The following is a 23,513-nucleotide window of genomic DNA, read 5'->3' as shown; positions in this document are numbered from 1 at the left end:
GGTAAATAAGTGTCATTTTGGAGTGGCCTTTATACATGCTAACCCCCCCTGTTATTGGCATGTCCTGGGGGTATGATCTTTGACCGTCTGTAACTTTCTCACTCATCATTATTCACGATTCATTTTCCGTAATCACGGTAGCATCCACATTCATGTAGAAGTGTTTAGAAACATTCTGTTCTTATTTATAGTATAAGGGACTCCAGAATGACACAAAGCATTATTTACCATTCATTTCTATTGGGCACAAAATAATATGAAACACAACTTAAATGAACTGCAAATGCATCCAACAAGTTTGTAGAGTCACAACGTTGATGTAGTCATTGCATGTTAGGAATATGGGACCAAATCAGAGGTCGACCGATTATGATTTTTCAACGCCGATACCGATTAATCGGACGATTTTTAAAAAATGTATTTGCAATAAAAGACAATTACAACAATACTGAATGAACACTTATTTTAACTTAATATAATACATCAAATAAAATCTATTTAGCCTCAAATAAATAATTAAACATGTTCAATTTGGTTTAAATAACACAAAAACAAAGTAAAAGTGCAATATGTGCCATGTAAGAAAGCTAACATTTAAGTTCCTTGCTCAAAACATGAGAACATATGAAAGCTGGTGGTGCCTCAACATGAGTCTTCAATATTCCCAGGTAAGAAGTTTTAGGTTGTAGTTATTATAGGAATTATAGGACTATTTCTCTCTATACCATTTGTATTTCATATACATATGACTATTGGATGTTCTTATAGGCACTTTAGTATTGCCAGTGTAACAGTATAGCTTCCGTCCCTCTCCTCGCTCCTACCTGGGCTCGAACGAGGAACACATCGACAACAGCCCTCGAAGCAAACTAACAGTACACTTCAAGTGACCCTCGTTCAAGATGGCCATACTTCTTCATAACACAAAGGAATAACCTCAACAAATTTCTAAAGACTGTTGACATACAGTGGAAGCGATAGGAACTGCAAGAAGGTCCCTTAGAAATCTGGATTCCCAATGAAACCCATTGAAAAGAGAGTGACCTCAACAACAACAAAAATATCTGAATGGTTTGTCCTCGGGGGTTCGCCTGCTAAATAAGTTCTGTTATACTCACAGACATGATTCAAACAGTTTTAGAAACTTCAGAGTGTTTTCTATCCAAATCTACTAATACTATGCATATCTTATCTTCTGGGAATGAGTAGCAGGCAGTTGAATTTGGGCATGCATTTCATCCGGAGGTGAAAATACTGCCCCCTGTCACCAAGAAGTTAACACACCATTTCTAGGCCATCACTGAAAATAAGAATATGTTCTTAACTGACTTGCCTAGTTAAATAAAGATGTAAAAAAATATATATAAATATCGGTGTCCAAAATTTGTATTTTATTTTTTCCAATTAAATCGGTCGACCTCTAGACCAAATACCCAACTTTTGATTACTTTTTTTATAAGAATCTTTATGAGTGTCAATAATATGGACCCCTACCTTTTTGAGAAGAAAAATTATTACTTGTTAAACTAAATCTGTTGTGTTCCTATAAAATAATATAATTCACATACTGCCTAGCCTGGTTCACCAACTACTTCTCAGATAGAGTTCAGTGTGTCAAATCGGAGGGCCTGTTGTCCGGATCTCTGGCAGGCTCTATGGGGTTGCCACAGGGATCAATTCTCGGGCTGACTCTTTTCTCTGAATGTATCAATGATGTCGATCTTGCTGCTGGTAATTCTTTGCAACCTCTACGCAGACAACACCATTCTGTATACTTCTGGCCCTTCTTTGGACACTGTGCTAACAAACCTCCAGACAAGCTTCAATGCCATACAACACTCCTTCCGTGGCCTCCAACTGCTCTTAAATGCTAGTAAAACTAAAAATGCATGCTCTTCAACTGATCGCTGCCAGCACCCGCCCGCCCAACTAGCATCACTACTCTGGACGGTTCTGACTTAGAATATGTGGACAACTATAAATACCTAGGTGTCTGGTTTGACTGTAAACTCTCCTTCCAGACTCACATTAAGCATCTCCAATCCAAAATTAAATCTAGAATTGGCTTCCTATTTTGCAACAAAGCCTCCTTCACTCATGCTGCTTAACATACCCTCGTAAAACGGACTATCCTACCAATCCTCGACTTCGACAATGTCATTTACAAAATAGCCTCCAACACTCTACTCAGCAAATTGGATGTAGTCTATCACAGTGCCATTCGTTTTGTCACCAAAGCCCCATATACTACCCACCACTGCGACCTGTATGCTCTCGCTGGCCCGCCCTCACTACATATTCGTCACAAAACCCACTGGCTCTAGGTCATCTAGGTCTGCTAGGTAAAGCCCCACATTATCTCAGCTCACCGGTCACCATAGCAACACCCACCCGTAGCATGCGCTCCAGCAGGTATATTTCACTGGTCATCCCCAAAGCCAACTCGATTGGCCACCTTTCCTTCCAGTTCTCTGCTGACAATGACTGGAACAAATTGCAAAATTCACTGAAGCTGGAAACTTATATCTCCCTCACTAACTTTAAGCATCAGCTGTCAGAGCAGCTTACCGATCACTGCACCTGTACACAGACCATCTGTAAACAGACCACCAAACTACCTCATCCCCACATTGTTATTTTTGCTCTTTTGCACCCCAGTATCTCCACTTGCACATTATCATCTGCATTTCGATCACTCTAGATTTAATACTAAATTGTAATTATTTCACCAATATGGCCTATTTACTGCCTTACCTCCCTAATCTTACTACATTTGCACACATTGTATATAGATTTTTTTCTATTGTGTTATCGACTGTACGTTTGTTTATCCCATGTGTAACTCGGTTGTTTTTGTCGCACTGCTTGGCTTTATCTTGTCCAGGTCGCAGTTGTAAATCAGAACTTGTTCTAAACTAGCCTATCTGGTTAAATAAAGGTGAAATATATATTTTTTTAAATAAATAAACGTAGAATATAGCTCAGCATTTTAATAATGTATTTTATCAAGTCATTATTGCTCATCTTTATCAAAAGGTGTCAATAATTTCAGACCCAACTCTATATATACACATATATGATCAATATTACCACACTACGTGTGTGTGTGGCTGTGCACATGCTCATCAAGTCTGAATGCCTGTGTACATCAATAGATTATTCTGGATGTGTATGTTGATTATGGAGTGCATGAGTGTGTGTGTCTATAGTCCTTTGCTGTTTTGACAGCTCTGTTATTAAGGATGACAACTAGGTTAAAGCCCAAACAACTGCACATTTGCAGACAGCCACCCCCCCCCCCCTACAAAAAAATGTAAAAGCCTCCAGCTAAAAGAAAAGTAGACCAGATACACACATCCTCCTTGGGACCAAAAAAAGAGAAACAACCAGGGGAAAAAAGAGGAGAAAAAAAACATGCCCATTTAATGAAGATTTCTTCCAGGAGAGATTTGCCTGGGTGCAGGAGAGGACTGTATGTGTGTGTGCTTCATGACGGTGAGCCCTACCTAACCATCAAACACACACGGTACACCTATGGGAGGGGGGCCTGTGTAGTTGCGCTAGCACTAACCTGTGCTTCACCGCAGTCCCAGTGGAGGGCCAATATACATTCAGATGCTGGCAACATTCAATTATTGAGAATACTTTATATAGCATGCTGGAGCTCAATTTGGTAGCCGGAGTGTTTAGGCAATACGTTTCGTAGCCGGAGTAGTCAGTCTACACAGTTACGGTGTAGAACTCTGGTACTGGTTTTACTCTCTCCGCAGCACTTGACTGATATTAAAGTCATTCACTGGCCTGAGACTTCAGGCTTCCCAAGTCCTTGGGGGACAAAGTGAGAGAGGGGGGCGATAGAGGCGAGGGAAGAGTAAGAACGAGCGAGCAAAAGAGAGGTGGAGAGAAACACAATGTGAGATGGATGGAGAGAAAAAGAGCATGGACAGTGTCTCACCTTGCAGCCCTCGCAGGCGCTGACTCCATAGTGGTATCCCGAGGACTTGTCCGCACAAACAAAGCAGGGTTTGTAGATTCGCGGGGGAGGGGGCGGCGAAGGGGGACTGGGGACTATCTCCTCCGAGCTGGTGCTCTGGGTCTCTATAGCTGCAGAGAGAGAGAGAGAGCGAGAAAGGGGAGCGGGAGATTAGGTTAGTTTAATCTATAGGTCTGGGTGATCATAAAAAGACACAACGATGCTATTACTTAGCCTAAATCACCGATTAAGACGTGGTGGAAACAAGTGACACATTGCAACAAGTTGACCGCATGAAAGATTCAGTGGAACCACAGATGGTCATTGGGTCGGTAACTTGCAACACAGCTCACTTGAATAATTACCACACCTTGATGTAACTGCATGTTGCTCTGAGAGAGAGAGAGAGAGAGAGAGAGAGAGATTCAAATAGATCAAAAGAGAATTAGGATGAAAGAGTGAATGGGAATATGAGAGAGAGAGAAGCACATGGTGATAAAGCAGATGATGTTACCGCCTGTGGTGGGCCGCTCCCTAGAAAGCCTCTATAATAGCATCGCCCCGTGTGAGAGGCAACCTGCTGTGGAGAATAGGTCGAGTTGGCCCACGACCTACTTTCTGCTTCATAGAAAGCATGCGCGCGCACACACACACACACACACACACACACGGAGTAGTGCCAGCAATAATGAATGGAGTTGTGCTTGTCACCGAGGAGGAGAGAGAGAAAGAGGCAGGAGAAATACACAAAACTGCTGCATTAAAAGAGCTCTAGAGAACACACAGCCATGTTAGCAACCATGGCTTGCCAGCCAATCAAGAGTCCTCCTAGGAGCCTCCGTGACCAATCAGGGCTCACTCAGGCATTATTGTGGCTCATCGCGGTTCACTAGGTAGCCATAGCGACCAATCACTATCCACAACGGTACAATTTCCATGATGACAATGAGCAAATGAGCTCCAACAGTAGTGTCTTATTAGAGGCTATTGCCAATGATGAATGATCACAGCAATGAATAATATCGGTCACGAGAGTGCATTCAAACCACATTCAAACGAGTAGTGTATCAGCTGCTAGCCTTTTAACAGAAGAAAGTAGACCATATACAGTGCCTAGTTCAAGTCTACACACCCCTGGCACAGTCTTTACATTTTGTGCCTTAAAATGTCCTCTATACCGAACAAAAAATAAAAATGCAACAATTTCAACCATTTTACTGAGTTACAGTTCGATTAAGGAAATCTGTCAATTTAAATAAATTAGGCCACAATCTATGGATTTCACATGACTGGGCAGGGGCGCAGTCATGGGTGGACCTGGGAGCGCATAGGCCCACCCACTTGGGAGCCAGGCCCAGCCAATCAGATGACCTTTCCCCACAAAAGGGCTTTATTACAGACTGAAATACTCCTTAATTTCATCAGCTGTCCGGGTGGCTGGTCTCATACGATCCCACAGGTGAAGAAGTCAGATGTGGAGGTCCTGGGCGGGTGTGGTTACGCGTGGTCTGCGGTTGTGAGGCCAGTTGGACATACTGCTAAATTCTCTAAAATGACGTATGTAGAGAAGTTAACATTACATTATTTGGCAACAGCTCTGGTGGACATTCCTGCAGTCAGCATGCCAATTGCACTCTCTCTCAGAACTTGAGACATGTGTGGTGTTGTGTGACAAAACTGCACAAGGTGCACCTGTGTAATGGTCATGCCGTTTAATCCGCTTCTTGATATGCCACACCTGTCAGGTGGATGGATTATTTTGGCAAAGGAGAAATGCTCACTAACAGGGATGTAAACACATTTGTGCAACATTTTGAGAGAAATAAGCTTTTGTGCATATGGAAATAAAAAACATAGATGCCTGGATTGCGTACATCTTCACACCCCAGAGTTAATACTTGATGGAAGCATGTTCTTAGCAGCCATTACACTGTGAATAATATTCTATCAACTTTGCACAACTGCTAGGGCAACACATGCCCATTGTTTTTTGTCAAAGTTGCTCAAGCTCAGTAAATCTGGTTGGGAATCATTGATGGACAGCATCAAGCACATTTAAGTCGGGACTGAGACAAGGTCAACTATTGGAAAGCCAGTCTGGTGTTTCTTTAGCATTCAGATGTGTGTAATTGTCTCGCTGAAAAATAAAACTCTATCCCAGGGTTAGGTTTTCAGAAGACTGAGGTGGGTTTTCCTTCATTTTTTTTTACCTGGGCTTTGCTCATTTCATATTTATTTTGATACCGACAAACTTCCCAGTCCCTGCCGATGACAAGCATAAGCGCAACATAATGCTGCCACCACAATACTTGAAAATACATCGGGTTTCACATGGCCATACAGGCCAGTAATGTGGGGTGAATACAATGTTGTCGATACCTTTCCATTTTCAAGTACTGTTGTGGCAGCATCACGTTATGGGTATGCTTGTCGCCGGCAGGGACTGGGGAGTTTGTTAGGATCAAATAAAATATGAAAGGAGCAGAGCCCAAGTAAAAAGTTAAGAGGAAAACCTGCCTCAGTCCTTTGAAGAGCCAACACTGGGATATAATTTACATTTTCAGAGGTACAATTACACACATTTTAAGACGAAAGACACACCAGAATGGCTTTCCATAAGAAGTGTAGTGTTCCTGAGCGGTCCCGTCTCAGTGCTGACTTAAATCTGCTTGAAAGTCTGAGACAAGATTTGAATATTGCTGTTCATCAATGACTCCCAACCAAACTTACTAAGCTTGATCAATGGATATATATGTTACCCTAAAAGTTGTGCAAGGTTGATAGAATCTTCTTTTTTCAAAAATGATTCCCAGCTGCAATGGCTGCCAAAAGTGCTTCCATCACATATTAACTCTGGGGTGTGATGACATGCACAATCAATACATCATCATTTTGTATTTTTTTTGTCATTTCGAAAATATTTACATAATTTTTCTATCCCTTTGAAAATGTGGAGTAGGTCGCGTAGATCATTTGAAAAATATAAATGAATCCCTTTGTTGATGACATTTTAAGGCAGCAAAATGTGAAGACCGTAAGGCGCGCAGACTTTCACGAGCGACTGTGTGCGTTGTGAAAAGGGAAACATGTCTGCCGTGTGATGAGAAACAGTAATCTTGTGTAATCACAGTCCATCATGTAAGCTCCACCACTTCTTGGAAGAGGGGCTTACATCATTTGGAATAATATGCGAGGGAGACCCTGAACACACACGCACGCACACACACACACACGCAGGGTCACATACAGCTTACATCCATGTATACACAACACACCTTCAACCTTTCAGAGCTCTCATAGTGTGTGTGTGCGATGCTTAGGGGTCCGACTGAACACTGGAGTGTTAGTAAGTGCTCCATTTTTACCCCAGGACACATAGAACCTGCCAGGCAGCATGAGAGGACGAAAGTGGGAAAGGAACACACGCACATTGACCTGACCCAACAACACATATTTAGGGCCCTAACCCACCATGTGAAAGGTGATGCATGAATCTGTCCTACATGTTCTAGTGTGTGAGTGAGTGAGTGAGTGAGAGAGTGAGACTTCTCGTGTACAATCTTACTCGTTTCCATCATCACCACACTAAACCACCACACATTCTTCTACCTTTCACTCTCCTCTCTTTCACTCCCTCTACGTTTACCTCCCCCTGTATCTCTCTCCAGATTCTTTCCATTCTCTCTCTACAAGCCAAACACCCTACCCCCGCATTTGCTATTCCTCCTGTCCTTCTGTCCTGTAGTCCACCAATCCCCAGCCATGTTCCCCTCTGCCCTTTTCCCTTTGACCCCCAGCCATCTCCGGTCCACGCCCTTACCGGCTTCCCCCCCCCCAATATTTCCTGACATAACACACATTCCAGTGTCTGCTGCTGCCCCCCCCCCCCCCCCTCTTATTTTTGCAAGCTCAGTCCACCTTCCCATCAGTGTTGGGTAGGTTCCAACAATAACACTGGTATAGGGCCTGAGGGTGGAATTCCAAAACACCTTTTATACCATCAAACAAAAAAAATGTGTGTGTGTGTGTGTGTGTGTGTGTGTGTGTGTGTGTGTGTGTGTGTGTGTGTGTGTGTGTGTGTGTGTGTGCATGATGAGAGAGTGAGTCAGTCGGGGAGTGTGCGTGCATACTTACGGTACATCCATCCTAGCTCTACGAAGTATTATTTTCAAAAGAGACCAGATTTTCGCTGTGTGTGAGAATGAAACGAGAGGGAACAGTAAAGAAAGGAAGACATTGGCAGAGACCGGGATAGTGTGGAAGAACACGAGAGAGAGACAGAGAGAGAGAGAGAGAGAGAGGGGATGAGGAAAAGCGATAGACTATCCAGGATCACTCCAGTGATCTCTGGGTTTGGAACAGATGAGAAACAGGACCGACGGTTTAGAAAACATGGCACCACTATATTAGCTTTGGCCATCCGCTGTTTGTCCTACGGACAATTTATTCCAACATAAAAACAGGGGAGAAAAAAAACTAGAGGAGAAAACAATGCATTCACTGCCTGTTGTTGTCCTGCCAAGGCCCTTCCCCTAGTGTCCTCGGTCGCTCTGAATAGCTCAATACAAAACATATTAAAAAAATGATTTTAAATAAACTCGACAAATACACAATGGAAAAGCTCGGACTCTCGGGATGCTGGAATTCAGACGAGCCTAAATGCTACCAGATCACCCCGCCACTCTCTGTCATTCAGCACAGATCCTGAATCAGAAGTAATGAGAGCGTCTCCGCGATACTAACTGGAGGATGCGTTCAGTTTTTGACCCGAGAACAGTGCTTCAAAGTGTGTGGAGGGGGAAGTGAATCTGTTTTCCTTGCGGGTCAATTACCAATTGATTTTCCTGGAACAACTTTGAGGATTACTGACTCGGATCTACTAGACTTTTTACAGATGTCTAGATATGTAGACACTAGTCGATCACTATGATGAATGGTACCAGTTCTATGTATCCCATTTGAGCCTGAGCCCCATCTACATTTTTTTAGTCTATGCTTAGCTGCGTCTTTCCAAGTATATCCACTACCAAACCAGCCGGTGTTTCCTGTGTTCAAAATAAGCCAGAGTGTCACTAAAAATACACCAGCCCCAACCGAGACAGAAAGAAGACTAGAGCGAGAAGGATGTGAAGTCTTTATCTCCTCTCCAGGCACACACACACAGAGGAAGCAAGTGGCGGTTGAGGCTTTCAGTGCTGTCTTTGTGCCAGCTAAGGGAGGTATTTTGGGCAGGTAGGTACACAGACAACAACAAAAAGGCGGCAGAAAAAGCAGGCTCAGAAACAAGATGAAAGAGAGCTATGGTGAGAGATACGCTGTAGGTGAAAAGGGGGAGTGAGAGAGGGACACACTGATCTTGTGCTGCTATACGGAATCAAACCAACATGTTTCGAGGTAAAAAATATATATATTTTTTTTTAAAGACACAGGAAGTAAGACATTTCAAACACTTCCATCCTACTCTTTCCCCTTCGCAATACACTCACTCCATTTTCTCACCCCTCTCCATCTCGGATTCTCTCACACTTCTTCTCTCCCTCTCCCGCCTTCGCACGCAGTCTTCTTGTGGCGCGCCAGCCTCCTGTTCCCTGGAGTCCTGTCTGACCTCTTTTCTGCCAAGCTGTCCTTGTATGAGTCCTGACTCTTGTATAGTGGCACATTTCAGGGTGAAAGAGGGACATCCTCGACTTCACTTGAAACTCTACCTGCACGCCTGGCGCTATGCCACCCAAACTGGTCCCAGATGCCATGTGTTAAATAAACCATGTGTGATAATAAACCAGGATTTTATTAGATGAAAGACAAACCGATCAGGTCATTACTAATCAATCCTCCCAGGTAGGCGATGTACACCAGCTACAGTGAGCTAGCTTCGCTAAAGTCTAGCCTTCTAGACTTTCTTGTCATCTCAGCTAAATAGGGACATTTGAGAAGAAGCCAACAAGATGCCAAAAGGCAGTTCACCCTGATCAAGGACATGACTGGGCTATTATGAAGGGCTCAAAAGCCAAACTGACATCTACTTTAATAATCACTTTATTTGTCACATGCGCCGAATACAACAGACCGTGAAATGATTACTTACAAACCCTAAAAAAAAAAAAATGTTATAAATAAAAAAAGAAAAGTCTGAGTTGTTGGTTAAATAAGAAAATATTAGCAAAAAATAAATATATAAAAATGGTAAAATAGGGGGTATACAGGGGGCACCCAGTCGAGGTAATTGAGATAATATGTACATGTGGTTAGGGGGTAAAGTGATGCATAGTATGCATAGATAATAAACAGCGAGTAGCAGAAGCGTAAAAAGGGGGGGAGGGGTCAATGCAAATAGTCCGGGTAGCATTTGATTAACTGTTTAGCAGTCGTTTCGTTTGAGGGTAGGAGCTGTTAAGGAGCCCTTTGGACCTTAGACTTGGTGCTCCGGCACTGCTTGCCACACGAGTAACAGAGAGAACAGTCTATGATTAGGGTGGCTGGAGTCTACGTACCACCCTTGTACTACCCTCCGTAGCGGTCAGATGCCGAGCAGTTGCCAATTCGAGCGGTGATGCAACCAGATGCTCTCGAGGGTGGATCTGTAGAAGTTGAGGATCTGAGGACCCATGCCAAAGCCATGGAAGGCAGACTCAATTAGCCACCAGCATCACACAGGAGGACTTTCTCCTTCCCTCTTTCTTTCCGTCTTCAAGTTTTCTGTTCTTGTTATTAGTTATTATGGGGTCATGGAGCATTCAATTTCGGTTCCATGCAGCACATCACCCACAACCCGGGTGATATCAGCACAACACTGAGCTATAGTTAAAAGGGTCAGTATGTAGCTTCCCTAATTACCGGATCCAATTCACATAGAAATATTAGTTATAGATCTTTCATTCTCTTTGAAAGCGAGTCTGATAAGCAGTAGATCCATTCTTTGAGCTCTGTTTCTATGCTTCCCATTCCTAAGTTAAGCGTTGCATAATTTTTGGTTTTGCACCCCGGCTTCAAACAGCTGAATATATGATATCTTTGGTTATTGAAAATATATTTCACAGCGGTTTAGATTGTACAGCGACTCAAATCACTATACATTGCTTGTATTGCCACATAAACCAAAATTGGCGAACATAATCAAATTTTTATCAACCATGTAATGGCGGAGCGATTTCTACTACACGTTGGGCATTTAAGAGCTTCCTTAGCTGCTCATTGTAAGATCTGATCACATGGAGAGATGATCACCTGACCAGACTGACAGCGGTGGGGGTCGTATGGTGGAGAGGGGGAGGGGGAGGGGGTAGGCGAGTGGCAGAGGGCTCTCATATTTCCCATAACCCCCCTGGGCCCTGTTGACCTGTCTGTCTGCCTGGCGTGACCTTGTGCTTGCACCATTTGACCCCTAGCTGACAGATGGACCAGTTTGGCTGGCTGAGAGGACCATTAGTGTTCGTGTCTGATCTGAGGGTCGCGTCACAGAGGCACAGACAAAAAAAAATAATAATCACGTACACATTTAACCACGTCCACACAGGCGGTAACCGATGCTCAATAAACACGCACACAAATCGGCCGTCGCGGAAATACAGCTGAAGAACGTGCAAACGCCGCAAACAAACTGATAAATCGTGGAGTTAACACAAAGTTCCATATACTACTGGGCATTATCCACATGCCCATCTGGGGCATTAGATCAGGGGAGGGAGGCTAAAGGCCCAGCAGCTCCTCCTGAGAAGGCCTTCGAAGAGGGAGTTTATCAATTAGTAAACAGTCAAAACCAGTGCTACTGTACACGCCCACCACTTACCCTCTCGCCGGAGAACGGCCTGGATAGGAGAGAGGCCGCTGCTCCCCTCTGAAATATTTAAAAGCCCCAATCATTATAGTGCTACGAGTTAAATGGATGAGGCCAGTGTGTGAGGGGAAGGGGTGTGTGAGGGGAAGGGGTGTGGAGGAGTGTGTGAGGGGAAGGGGGTCGTCTGTGTTATAGAGTAAAATAGTAGAAGGGGAAAGTGGAGGCTCGGGGGGTGGAGCAGAGGAAGATGAGGGATTGTGAGTTTGTCTGTGAGTTTGTCTCTCTCTGTGTGTGTGTGTGTGTGTGTGTGTGTGTGTGTGTGTGTGTGTGTGTGTGTGTGTGTGAGAGTGAAAGAGAGAGTGAGATAAAGAGGAGAAGAAAAAAAAAAATAGGGCCGAGCATGAAAGGGAAGCGGCTGCATACCTCGCAGCAGCAGAGGCAGCAGCAGCGTTGGCGGTAGTCCCCGGGGGAGCAAGAGGATCCTGGTACAGTTACTAAGCCTCCCTCGCTCTCTCTCTCCTCTCGCTTTTCAAATGGCTCACTGTGACTGTATTATAGTCTTCTCTCACAGACATTTGCCTCTCCTCACAGAAAACAACTCCCACCATTGTCATGCAAGTGGGGAACCAGGGACAGATATCAAATACTAACTCATGGACTGAGGAAACTAAAAACAAGGACGAGTCAAAATGTTTTTTTAAATTTTTTTAACATATACGCCTAGTGTTACACGGTATACTGGAACTTCGTTACTTTCTAGATACTAGAACATGAAAAATGGTTCGGCACTAGAATTTGTGTTACTTTCGATACATCTGTTAAATGTGTCTCACAGTTCAACTCTGTCAGCACAGTCAATGTCCCCCTTATAGCGTGAAAACACAGTGCCTGCTCCACTTAGCCTGCACTAGGAGTCTGGGCTGCATCATGTTAGCGCCCTGTTCATGCTGCACCCAAGTTAACACACTTAAATAATGCGGTATATAATGCCTGCAGGAATGTTGAAACTTTTCATTTCTGTTCGCAAAACAATGTCCATACAGGCTAGAACACAATCCAATGCAAGAAGATACCGGTAGCTTCCAGCTTCGTAGGCTAACTTTCCTTCCAGCGTGTAGCTGAAGCTATGATCAATTCACTACACTAGTACTTTGTTTGTGACAACATGAAAATCATAACCACAAAATATGCGGATTTCAAAGCGGATTGCCACCAAAAAATGTTTGATTCACTTAAAAATTGGTCTCTCTCTCTCTTATCTATAGAGATAGTTTATAGTCCTAAAGACCAGGAATGAGTTATCTCTGGTTTATCAAATCAAATCAAATTTTATTTGTCACATACACATGGTTATTCCGCCATTCCTATGGTTTATTCCGCCATTCCTATGGGGGAAATTAATGGGGGTTTTGGGATAAACGCTGAAAGTAAGGTCTGAGGTTAACACAGGCTTAGGAGATCTTATAAGTTTTGTTCTATGAGATAATAGTCAGTCAGTTAAAATGACCTTTATGAAAAAGGAAGCCTTCGTACTTTTGGGGGGGATTACATAAACGCTTCAAAATTCCCCAACAGTGACGTTAGCTGATGAAGATTAGCTCCTAAAACAAAACTTATAATATCACCTAAGCCTGTGTTTACCACAGACCTCATTTTCAGCGTTTATCCCCAAAAAACGCAGATCATTTCACCATAGGCTCTGTCCAACGAACCACGGTAGAGTTAGTACCTACAAAAAGACGCCATTACTATGTATCTCGATTGCCTCCGCGAACTGACTCTTCCCTCCCCCCCCCCCCCCCCCCCCCCCCCCCCCGCCTCGTAAGCGATGTTGTTACTGGTTAACAAGACAGCTTATTCTAACAAAAGTGTGCGCTACTTCTATGTCAATGTTTTTTGATCAGTACAATAAAAATTGGTCCCAAATGAAAAGGGTAAGATATTGTTTGTCATCTGTAGCCACATGAAATCAGGCCCAAAAAAAAGCTGACTAACAAAAAGCATCCACACCTGTTCATTCATATCTATTGTGAATAGGCCTCACCCAGTTTATCAATAAAGATTTATAATTCAAATAAATGGACTACCATTATGTTGTCATGTAGTTAGATTGGCAAAAACAAAATTGGGTGTATGACTGTATAATTGAGTAATTCATGCATACGTTAGTGTGCCTGAAAAAAATGTCAAATGCAATTGATATTTAGCTCAAAATATTCCCAATGATTGAACAGAGCAGTAGCTGAGTTTCTCTGTCTGGACCAAGTGCAATTCTGTGACTACGGTTGGTATGCCTTCTTTTTTTGCAGTGGTGTCCTTTTGGAATTGAGTATCGTGATGGTATTGAGAATCGTGATACTGAACCTGGTATCGAAGTCAAAATTCTGGTTTCGTGACAACACTATATACTGTACATCTCAGCTTACTGGGCGGTGTAAGATCATGGTTAGTCTTGGACAGGGATGGCTGTCAGAATCTAAACAGTCCTGTATGATTGTATGATTACTATCCTCATGTTGGACCTGGGTGGAGGCAAGAGTGTACATTGACATGTGTGCTTGCTGATATGTATAAGAATGTGGGTGATCATATGTGAGAGAGCGAGAGAGACAGAGAGAGAACCAGCTAAAAAAGAATGAGAGGCGAGGTCACAGCACAGAGAACGGCTCACATGGGCAGGCAGAGAGAGAGAGAGGCAGAGACAGAGAGAGAGAGAGAGGAGACCGACAGAGGCAGAGAGCGAGAGAAAGAAAGAAAGGCAGAGAGAGAAAGAAAAGGCAGGCAGTTGGGATGTAGGTCATCCAGGGAGGCAGGCCGGCCAACTCCAGACCCAGCTCTAGACTGTCAGTGCTGTGTTAGTCACAGTCCTGGATCCAACCCAACGAACCCCAACCTACAGACACACACAAACACACAGGGTGACTCATCGCTCCAAACTCCGGCCCCTGGCCCCCAGCCTCCGATTGGTGGGCAGGAGGACTGTTTACATGGCAGAAAAATGACATGAGATAACCCTGAATGGTCCCCAAGGCTCGTACGATTGGCAGACAAGACTTTGTTGGAGGGAGAACAGGGAGAGATCCATCCTTTTGCTTTGCAGAGCACTACACTGTATGTAAAACAGACAAACAAAGGTTACAGTATGCAACCAAGGTCATGGTTCGAAGTGTAAACATGCCAGAGGGGTTAACTGGTGGACAAACAGTAGGACTGTCCTGCATCAGGAGTTCTTTCATTGGTCCTGGACTGTCCTGCATCTGGAGTTCTTTCCGTCCATTGTGCATCTCTTCCCTTTTTCCTCACCTTGATCCCTCCCAGAGTGAGTAATCAGTCCCTCCCCCTTTAGAGCTAGCAGCAGGGCGAGGAGTGGCAGTGAAACAATAGGGACCAGGGCTAAAGCCTGGCAGTGAAACAATAGGGACCAGGGCTAAAGCCTGGCAGTGAAACAATAGGGACCGGGGCCAAAGCCTGGCAGTGACACAATAGGGACCGGGGCCAAAGCCTGGCAGTGAAGCCATTGGGACCAGGGCTAAAGTCTGGCACCAGTCCACTGGGGGGAACCAGGTGGTTAACCCCCATGTCATCTCTGGGCTTTGTTTCTGACAGCTAAATCTACAGGGATTAGCACCCCAGCAGACAATGGCATCGTAATCCCACCCGCTCAGCCCAGCATATTGACCAGAGGGAGTACCATGGGTCAGTACTCTGGTCCATTAGTCCAGGCTGGGCTGATTCGGGCTGTCGGCCCGGGAGGTTAGGACCTCGTACTGGGATATTTGTGCGTTTAAAAAATGTTTTTGTTGTGTAACAGTTATGCTGTTATCTGTGGTGCTGTGGTGAGTGGCAGGATATTGGCAGAGGTAATCAGGGTTAATCACCTTGCATGACAGTGGGAATCTGCTTCTGAGAATTAGAGTAAGCGGGGGACTGGTCCCAATCCCAAAGTATAGAGGTTTTTGGGCCTTTAGCCTACTTGGTCTCATACTAGGGACTTTATTTTTGTGAATAAATAACATTTCATAGTAAGGATTGTTGGGTTATATTTAACTGAAATAAAACAAGTCTGTTGACATCCTTTACTTTTCAAAACACTGGGTTTCAGTCATTTAACAATGTACATAGATAATAAAATGTAAAAACCCACAAAAAAACTGTTCAAAATGTTTTTGTAAATTTGTACAATTTCATATTTGACCCTGGCCATCGAGTTCAGAGGTCATAAAGTGAAGCTATGGAAGCCTAGCCATACCAGCTAAGTATAGCAGACGGCAGTGATGCTACACTAGCTATCCAGCCTCAGGGGAGTAGAAGGAAGCCCCAGTGATGCTCCCATTTCTGCTGCTGTGACACGCTAGCGTCTCCCTCTTCTCTCTCTTGCGTGCGCACTCGGGGAACAACGGGCTCAATGATTTCCTCAGACCTGCCCTACTCAGCGCTCTAGTCTCTCATCTCCACTTTAAGACTTAATCTCTTCCCCCTCGCCTTTCTTTTCTTCCCCTCTGCTGCTCGCCCCCAGCCAGCCTCTCCAGGGCCCCTCTTCAGAGCCAGAATGAAGAGATGAAGGGAGAGAAGGAAAGTGTTGCTTGGAGCTATTGAGGCTGGCTGACGAGAGCGAGACTGTGCTGGGTTTTAGAAGAGAATAAATGACGATGTTCTCTCTTTTGGTACATCTACTGAATACCACAACAACAATCATAACTACAACCAATGATATTACTACTATACTTAAACAACAACATTACAGAACATAAAGCCGTGACAATCAGTTTTGTAACCGACCACAAACAGCACAGATGCTTTTTTGGGGGAGGGCTGCAAAAATGACTATCTTGCATAACACCACATCTTCTGAAACCGTTCCGGTCTTATTTCTGTTAACATTTTAACCCAATTCTGCGACTCGGTTGTGATTTGGAATTCTGGGACATAAGACCGTATCGGAGCCGTGGTGCTGGGAGATAACAGCATGGTTTCAACCTGCCCCCCCCCCCCCCCCCCGACCTCGCTCTGAAGTGTGCGGCTCTACTTCCACCCACCCAGCAGTGTACCATGCCATGTGCCTCAGAAGTGGGTTTGAACTTCTCCCAGCCACCCAGCCTGTTGCACCCCAAAGCTGGGCTAGATCCACATCCTTCCTCCCAGCCAGCCATGAGATTACCACGTGCCACAGAGCTGGGCTCAGGGCTGGGCTAGAGGGCATTTCTCGGAGTCTGACTGGAGGAGGAGGAGAAGAGACCCCCACGAGGCTTGCTGAAATGCCAGAGCACTCACATCATATCATGCATGACTGCAGAGCGGAATGTGCGCCATGGGGCAGGGCGCTGGCTTGTGTCTTTAACACGCTATCTTCTCTGAAGGGGGGGGGGACTGTGACTGGCCACTTGTATTCTGGATTGTGTTCTGGTACATTACGGCTGTCTGGAAAATCAATGGTCGGTAGCTATGGGGGAAAATAGGGAAATGTGTTCCCTACTTCCAACAGACAAGCTTGGTAACCCCCGAAAAGTTGAATATACTAGGGATCGTTGCTATTTGTTTCAAGAAAATGTGTCTCTACTTTTCAAAAATAAGGGCCAGGAGCAATAGGCTGGAAGTCTTTTTCTTTTACAAAACAAATCAGGACAGACCTTTAACTACAAAGCAGAGTTCGCAAAACAAATCACTTCAAACGTCCAAGAGTATATTGAAATCATTCAAGGACTCAAGTAAGTGAACGGGGAACACTGTTACGCTTTTTATCCAATTTCTGTGACGCCTTGGAGGCCTCAGTGCGGCTGTGTCATGGTTTTTACTCAGGCATGAGCTGGCCAGCCGCTGTGGGCAGAAATAGCCTATTTCAACACGTGGCCAGGCTCAGCTGGGTAAGACTCAAGTGACTGCCAGTGGCTCCTCCACTACTCAGCCAAACTGACCAGCATCAAGATCCCAACTAAGGCACATTTTTTTTTATTTTTTTTTATTTTTTAGTGAGGAGCAAAGAAGAGTCAAGACAAGAAAACACACAACTTAGTGTGGAGAAGGGAGGGAGAGGATCAGGCTAGATCTGTCTGTCTCTAAAAGGCTGGAACCAAACTGAACTGTTGCTAAAAACAGAGACGACTTGTCTTCGTCTCCTCCTCTACAACCAAGCTGAGAGAAGGAAATAGGAGCCAAACAGGGAAATGGTTTAATTAGATCACGATTAGTAATGAGATTAGCCCTGTGTCGAGTGTGTGTGTGTCAAGTGAGTGAGTCAAGTGATCGTGTGTGTGTGTGTGTGTGTGTGTGTGTGTGTGGTAAAACCACCACAAGGGCTGACCCAGGGACCCGGGCCTACATATAGAGCTTAGCATAAAATCCACGTATGAAACTAATTAACCAGTAGTAAAGTTAAAAACAGCCCAGCCACGGATGAGGAGATCCGTGAGATCTCCCAGCGACAGCCACTGACCTACATTCAGCTGCAGCTGCTGTGCCGTGTCTGAGAAAGGGAGGCAGCACTGGGGGATTTCTCCAGAAGTAGGGGTTTGTGTGTGTGCGTGCGCATGTGTCCGAATGGATATAGGAATGCGTTTGTGTCTATTAGCAAAAGTGTGTGTGTGTGTGTGTTTGTGTGTGTGTCTGGCTCTATAAGTACGCAAGCATGCGTGGTGAGATTTAAGAACCTCTTCAACATCAACACCCGCTGAAGATGCCCCGAAGCATCTTCAGCGCAGCGTGACTTTCCTACAAGCGCTGTGTCATGTGTATACATTCATGTGCATCACCGTGTGTATCAACTATAAATAAGTCTGCGAACGTCTCCCTCCCGAGGGTACGGCTTTGTTATTCTTCTGTTTAAAGGAGCATGTTGAAACTCCTCTAATGTGAATGAGAGCGGTCATTAGTAAAGGAGAGAGAGAGAGAGAGAGAGAGAGAGAGTGTGGGAGAGAGAGAGTGTGTGTGTGGCTGGAAGGAAGCAGTGTTGGTTGGTTTGTGATAACGAACGAGAACCGACCGTTAGACCTACACCTCCCTCACCTCACCTGGGCAAGACGGGAAAGATCACATTTCAACCCCGGTGGGGGGGGGGGGCTACTGAGCCCAAAACGCAAACCAAAACAGGGACAGTGGCATTCTGCAGGGCATATAGGAGAGGAGGAGGGAAGGGAGGGAGGAGAAGGAGAGAGAGATGAAAGGGAGGGAGAGAAGGGAGAAAGACATGGGGTTACGACAGGGGAGGTGGAAAGAGGGGATGAGTGAGTGAGCGAGAGACAGAACAGAGAGGGAAGAAAGGGGTTGGGAGAGACAGCGAGAAGAGGGGACCAGGTTGATGGCAGACACCGAGGGGAGTTGGAGAGAGAGAGAAAGAGGAGAAGAGGTCCTGGGTGGTACAGCTGTGAAAAGCCCTGGGGTTTGATCCCAGGCTGTGTCACAAGCATAGGACGGCGCTCAATTGGCCCAGAGGTGTCCGGGGTAAGGGGAAAGTTTGGCCGGTGGGGCTTTCCTTGGCTGATCGTGCTCTCACGAATCCTTGTGACAAGGCCGGGCACATGCAAGCTGACGCCGGGTCGTCAGTCGAACGGTGTTTCCTCCGGCACATTGGTGCGGCTGACATCCGGGTTAAGAGAGCAGTGTGATAAGAAGTAGAAGTGAGAAGTGGCCATACAGGTCATGTTTCAGAGGAAGCCTGATTCGACCTTTGCTTCTCCCGAGCCCAATGAGGAGCTGCATTGATAAGCCAAAGTACCTAATTCAGGGGGGGGGGAGCTTGTGGTCATACCACCCAGAACACATCTGTTCAGGGTCGGGGCTGGTTAGTACCGGGACGGGATACCGCCTGGGAATTCCAGGTGCCGTAAGCTCAAAAAAGATATTTACAAAAAATGAAAGAGGAAAAGGATGAGGGGAGGGAGAGAGAGGGATAGAATCAGTGTGGTGCAAAGGTTAACTTCCTCAGTGTGGGGAGACGTATCTGGGGGGGGGGGGGGGGGGGGGGGGGGGAGGGGGCAGTTTGGCCAGTTTAGTCCGTTTACACTGCCTTATGTGCGGCTTGACCTACAATCCCTTTTATTAGCTGCTCATTTAAAGAGACTCTCCAGTACTTTCTTAGCTGGCCCACACGGGGGAAAATGTAGGGAGAATGGTGCGGCACAGCTTAAAGAAAACAGTTGCTTTCAAACTAGGGATTTTGTGGTTCATTAAAAAGTTAAGAGTCATTCTGCTCATAGATTATGCCTGTACGAACTACACATTGACACATCCAGCCCAAAGCGGGGCGTTCGGAAACACGTAACCGGAGAATTACTTTAAGGTGACACGGTATGCACAACTGCCACAGCTTTAACCAAAAGGCAACCACGACCCCAAGGTGATGTGTCTGTGTCTCTGTTAGTATTTTTTTTATTTTTTTATTTTACCTTTATTTAACCAGGTAGGCAAGTTGAGAACAAGTTCTCATTTACAATTGCGACCTGGCCAAGATAAAGCAAAGCAGTTCGACAGATACAACAACACAGAGTTACACATGGAGTAAAACAAACATACAGTCAATAATAAAGTATAAACAAGTCTATATACAATGTGAGCAAATGAGGTGAGAAGGGAGGTAAAGGCAAAAAAAGGCCTTGGTGGCAAGGTAAATACAATATAGCAAGTAAAACACTGGAATGGTAGTTTTGCAATGGAAGAATGTGCAAAGTAGAAATAAAAAATACGGTAAGTAGTGTGTGTGAGAGTGAGTGAGTGAGTGAGAGATTATAAATACTATACACGTGTATCGATGAGCTTCATCATAATAGCAGAAATAGTATTATTATTGTCTTTGGGAGGTGACGCCAGCCAGTATTACATTTGTCTCCAGTTGTTTCTCTGGCTCCTTAATCCATCATTGTAAGTGCTTACAATCACTTAACTTCTCTTCTCTCCCCCAGAGTCCTCGCTCCAATGAGCGCCTAACTGAAGCTGAGCTTTCAACTCCACTGGTGTCTAATGGCATTCTCCATGTTGACGCGTGTGCAGATCTGACAAAGGCCCACGCCCCTTTCTTGGCAATGACATTAAATATAGGATGGGTTTTGACGGGGGCGCCAGGGAGCGAGAGCGTGTGAGAGCAGGAAAACGGAGGCTGGGAGGGGTGCTATGATGGGATGGACGGAATAAACACATTGCACTTCTTTCAGCGATCTTCGGATTCTCCCAAATGGCCACGTTCTTCCCCTTAACACAGATGTACATGTATCTATACTAGGTTCAGGACAAGTAGCACCAACCCAGTGAGTTAAGTTGGGTTGAACGTCTTTTCAACCAAAAATACATCTTTATAGAGAGTGTAGTGGTTATAGGGACATGCCATGAAGAGTTAACCATACTGACTTAGTGCCTTCGGGAAAGTATTCAGACGCCTGGACTTTTTCCACATTGTCACATTATATTTCCCCCCCGCCCTCATCAATCTACACACAATACCCCATAATGACAAAGCAAACCAGGTTAGTAGACATTTTTGCTCATTTATAAAAAATAAACTGAAATATGACATTTACATAAGTATTTAGACCCTCTACTCAGTACTTTGTTGAAGCGCCTTTGGCAGCGATTAGAGCCTCGAGTCTTCTTGGGTACGACGCTACAAGCTTGGCACACCTGTATTTGGGGATTTTCTCCCATTCTTCTCTGCTGATCCTCTCAAGCTCTGTCATGTTGGATGGAAAGCGTTGCTGCTCAGCTATTGTCTGCTCAGCTATTAGTTTCAAATCTGGCCTCTGGCTGGACCACTCAAGGACATTCAGAAACTTGTCCCGAAGCCACTCCTGTGTCGTCTTGGCTGTGTGCTTAGGGTTGTTGTCCTGTTGGAATGTGAACCTTCACCCCAGTCGGAGGTTCTAAGCGCTCTGGAGCAGGCTTTCGTCAAGGATCATTCTGTACTTTGCTCCATTCATCTTTGCCTCGATCCTGACTAGTCTCCCAGTTCCTGCCACTGTAAAACATCCGAGCAGCATGATGCTCCCACCACCATGCTTCACCGTAGGGATGGTGCCAGGTTTCCTTCAGACGTGATGCTTTGCATTCAGGCCAAAGAGTTCAATCTTGGTTTCAACCGACCAGAGAATCTTGTTTCTCATGGTCTGAGAGTCTTCAGTTGCCTTTTGACAATCTCCAAGTGGGCTGTCATGTGCCTTTTACTGAGGAGTGGCTTCAGTCTGGGCACTCTACCATAAAGGCCTGATTGGTGGAGTGCTGCAGAGATGGTTGGCCTTCTGGAAGGTTCTATCTCCACAGAGGTACTCTGTCAGAGTGACCATCGGGTTATTGTTCACGTCTCTGACCAAGGCCCTTCTCCCCCGATTGCTCAGTTTGGCCGGGCGGCCAGCTCTAGAAAGAATCTTGGTGGTTCCAAAATTCTTCCATTTAAGAATGGAGGCCACTGTGTTCTTGGGGACCTTCAATCCCTTCAGATCTGTGCCCCGACACAATCCTGTCTCGGAGCACTACGGACAATTCCTTTGACTTCACGGCTTGGTTTTTGCTCTAACATGCACTGTCAACTGTGAGACCTTATATAGACAGGTGTGTGCCTTTCCAAATCATATCCAATCAATTGAATTTACCACCGGTGGACTCTAATCAAGGTGTCGAAACATCTCAAGGATGACCAATGGAAACAGGATGCACCTGAGCTACATTCTGAGTCTCATAGCAAAGGGTCTGAATACCTATGTACATTTGACAATTTAAAAAAAAGCTGTTTTCGCATTGTCATTATGGGGTTGTGTGTGTAGATTGCTGAGGATTGTTCTTTTTTTCCCCCCAATTTTAGAATAAGGCTGTAACGTAACAAAATGTGGGAGAAGTCAAGAGGTCTGACTACTTTCCCGAAGGCACTGTAACATCCCCCTGGTCAATAACAGTAGGCTACATGTTTACACCATCACCTCTTACCTACAAGGGCCAGGGAGAGAGACATCTCGATACCGTACAGAATGCCAGTCAACACAACAGCAGGAACAGGAACACTCCAACATATGTGTATTCTCTTTCCTCCTGCTGCGCTCTGATACTCAAACCAGAGGTCTTCAGGCTACTGTTCGTAACGACAATTTAGTGTGTGCAAGGGATCCCGGTGTGAACTGAAACCCAACATGACTTTGGCGTTGGTAGCGCTGTGCTCTTACCAATTGAGCCACACAGCTTCCTGTCCGTGACCGCATCGGTTCAGATGGTGGTGTTCAAACGACTCCCCGGGTCGAGCGGTCGTTGCGGTAACTCGATGGAGGTTGTCGGCTCATTAGGCTAATGCGCTAATTTGAAGCACCTTACGGAGCTCGTCTGCATAATTAATGAACTGGCAGGTGCTTTCATGGGATAGGGTTGGCACAAAGTGTGTGTGTGTGCACGTGTGTTTGGGATTGAGTGTGTGTGGGGTACGTGTGTTAGTAAGTTTGGAATGGAGTTTGGTGTGTGTACGCGTGCTTGTGTGGGTGGATAACCAGTGGTGTTGTCATACTCCACTCCAGGACTCGAACTTGACTTGTGACTCAGATTTGGACTCGGCCAGTAGTGACTTTGTCAGAAATTTTCTGTTTGTTGCATAATTTAACATACTAACTACAGCAGCAAACGTTTTAGAGCTGTTATGTAGTTATTCCTTAAAATGTGCAACAACGTAACATAATTTAGATTTTTAAATGGTAGCTTTTAGCTCGGACTCGAACACTAGAGACTGAACCCGAAGTTTAGTGACCTGACTACATCAAATCAAACTATTGGTCACATGCGCTGAGTAAAACCGGTCTAGACTTTATCGTG

At 45.1% G+C, this 23,513-nt stretch overlaps 1 protein-coding gene across 2 annotated transcripts in view; it reads right to left on the bottom strand.

Moving 5' to 3' along the window:
* rarab (retinoic acid receptor, alpha b) overlaps positions 1-23,513 on the bottom strand; it is a 183,071-nt gene that overhangs the window by 18,158 nt on the left and 141,400 nt on the right. For both annotated transcript variants that reach the window (XM_036938108.1, XM_021624640.2), the window contains one exon: positions 3,956-4,104. In XM_036938108.1, coding sequence (XP_036794003.1) covers positions 3,956-4,104 — 149 coding nt within the window. The remainder of the gene's footprint in view (positions 1-3,955; positions 4,105-23,513) is intronic.

The sequence above is a fragment of the Oncorhynchus mykiss genome, chromosome 12, assembly GCF_013265735.2.
Source record: "Oncorhynchus mykiss isolate Arlee chromosome 12, USDA_OmykA_1.1, whole genome shotgun sequence".
NCBI lineage: Eukaryota > Metazoa > Chordata > Actinopteri > Salmoniformes > Salmonidae > Oncorhynchus > Oncorhynchus mykiss.
This window is presented reverse-complemented; position numbering and strand designations above follow the sequence as displayed.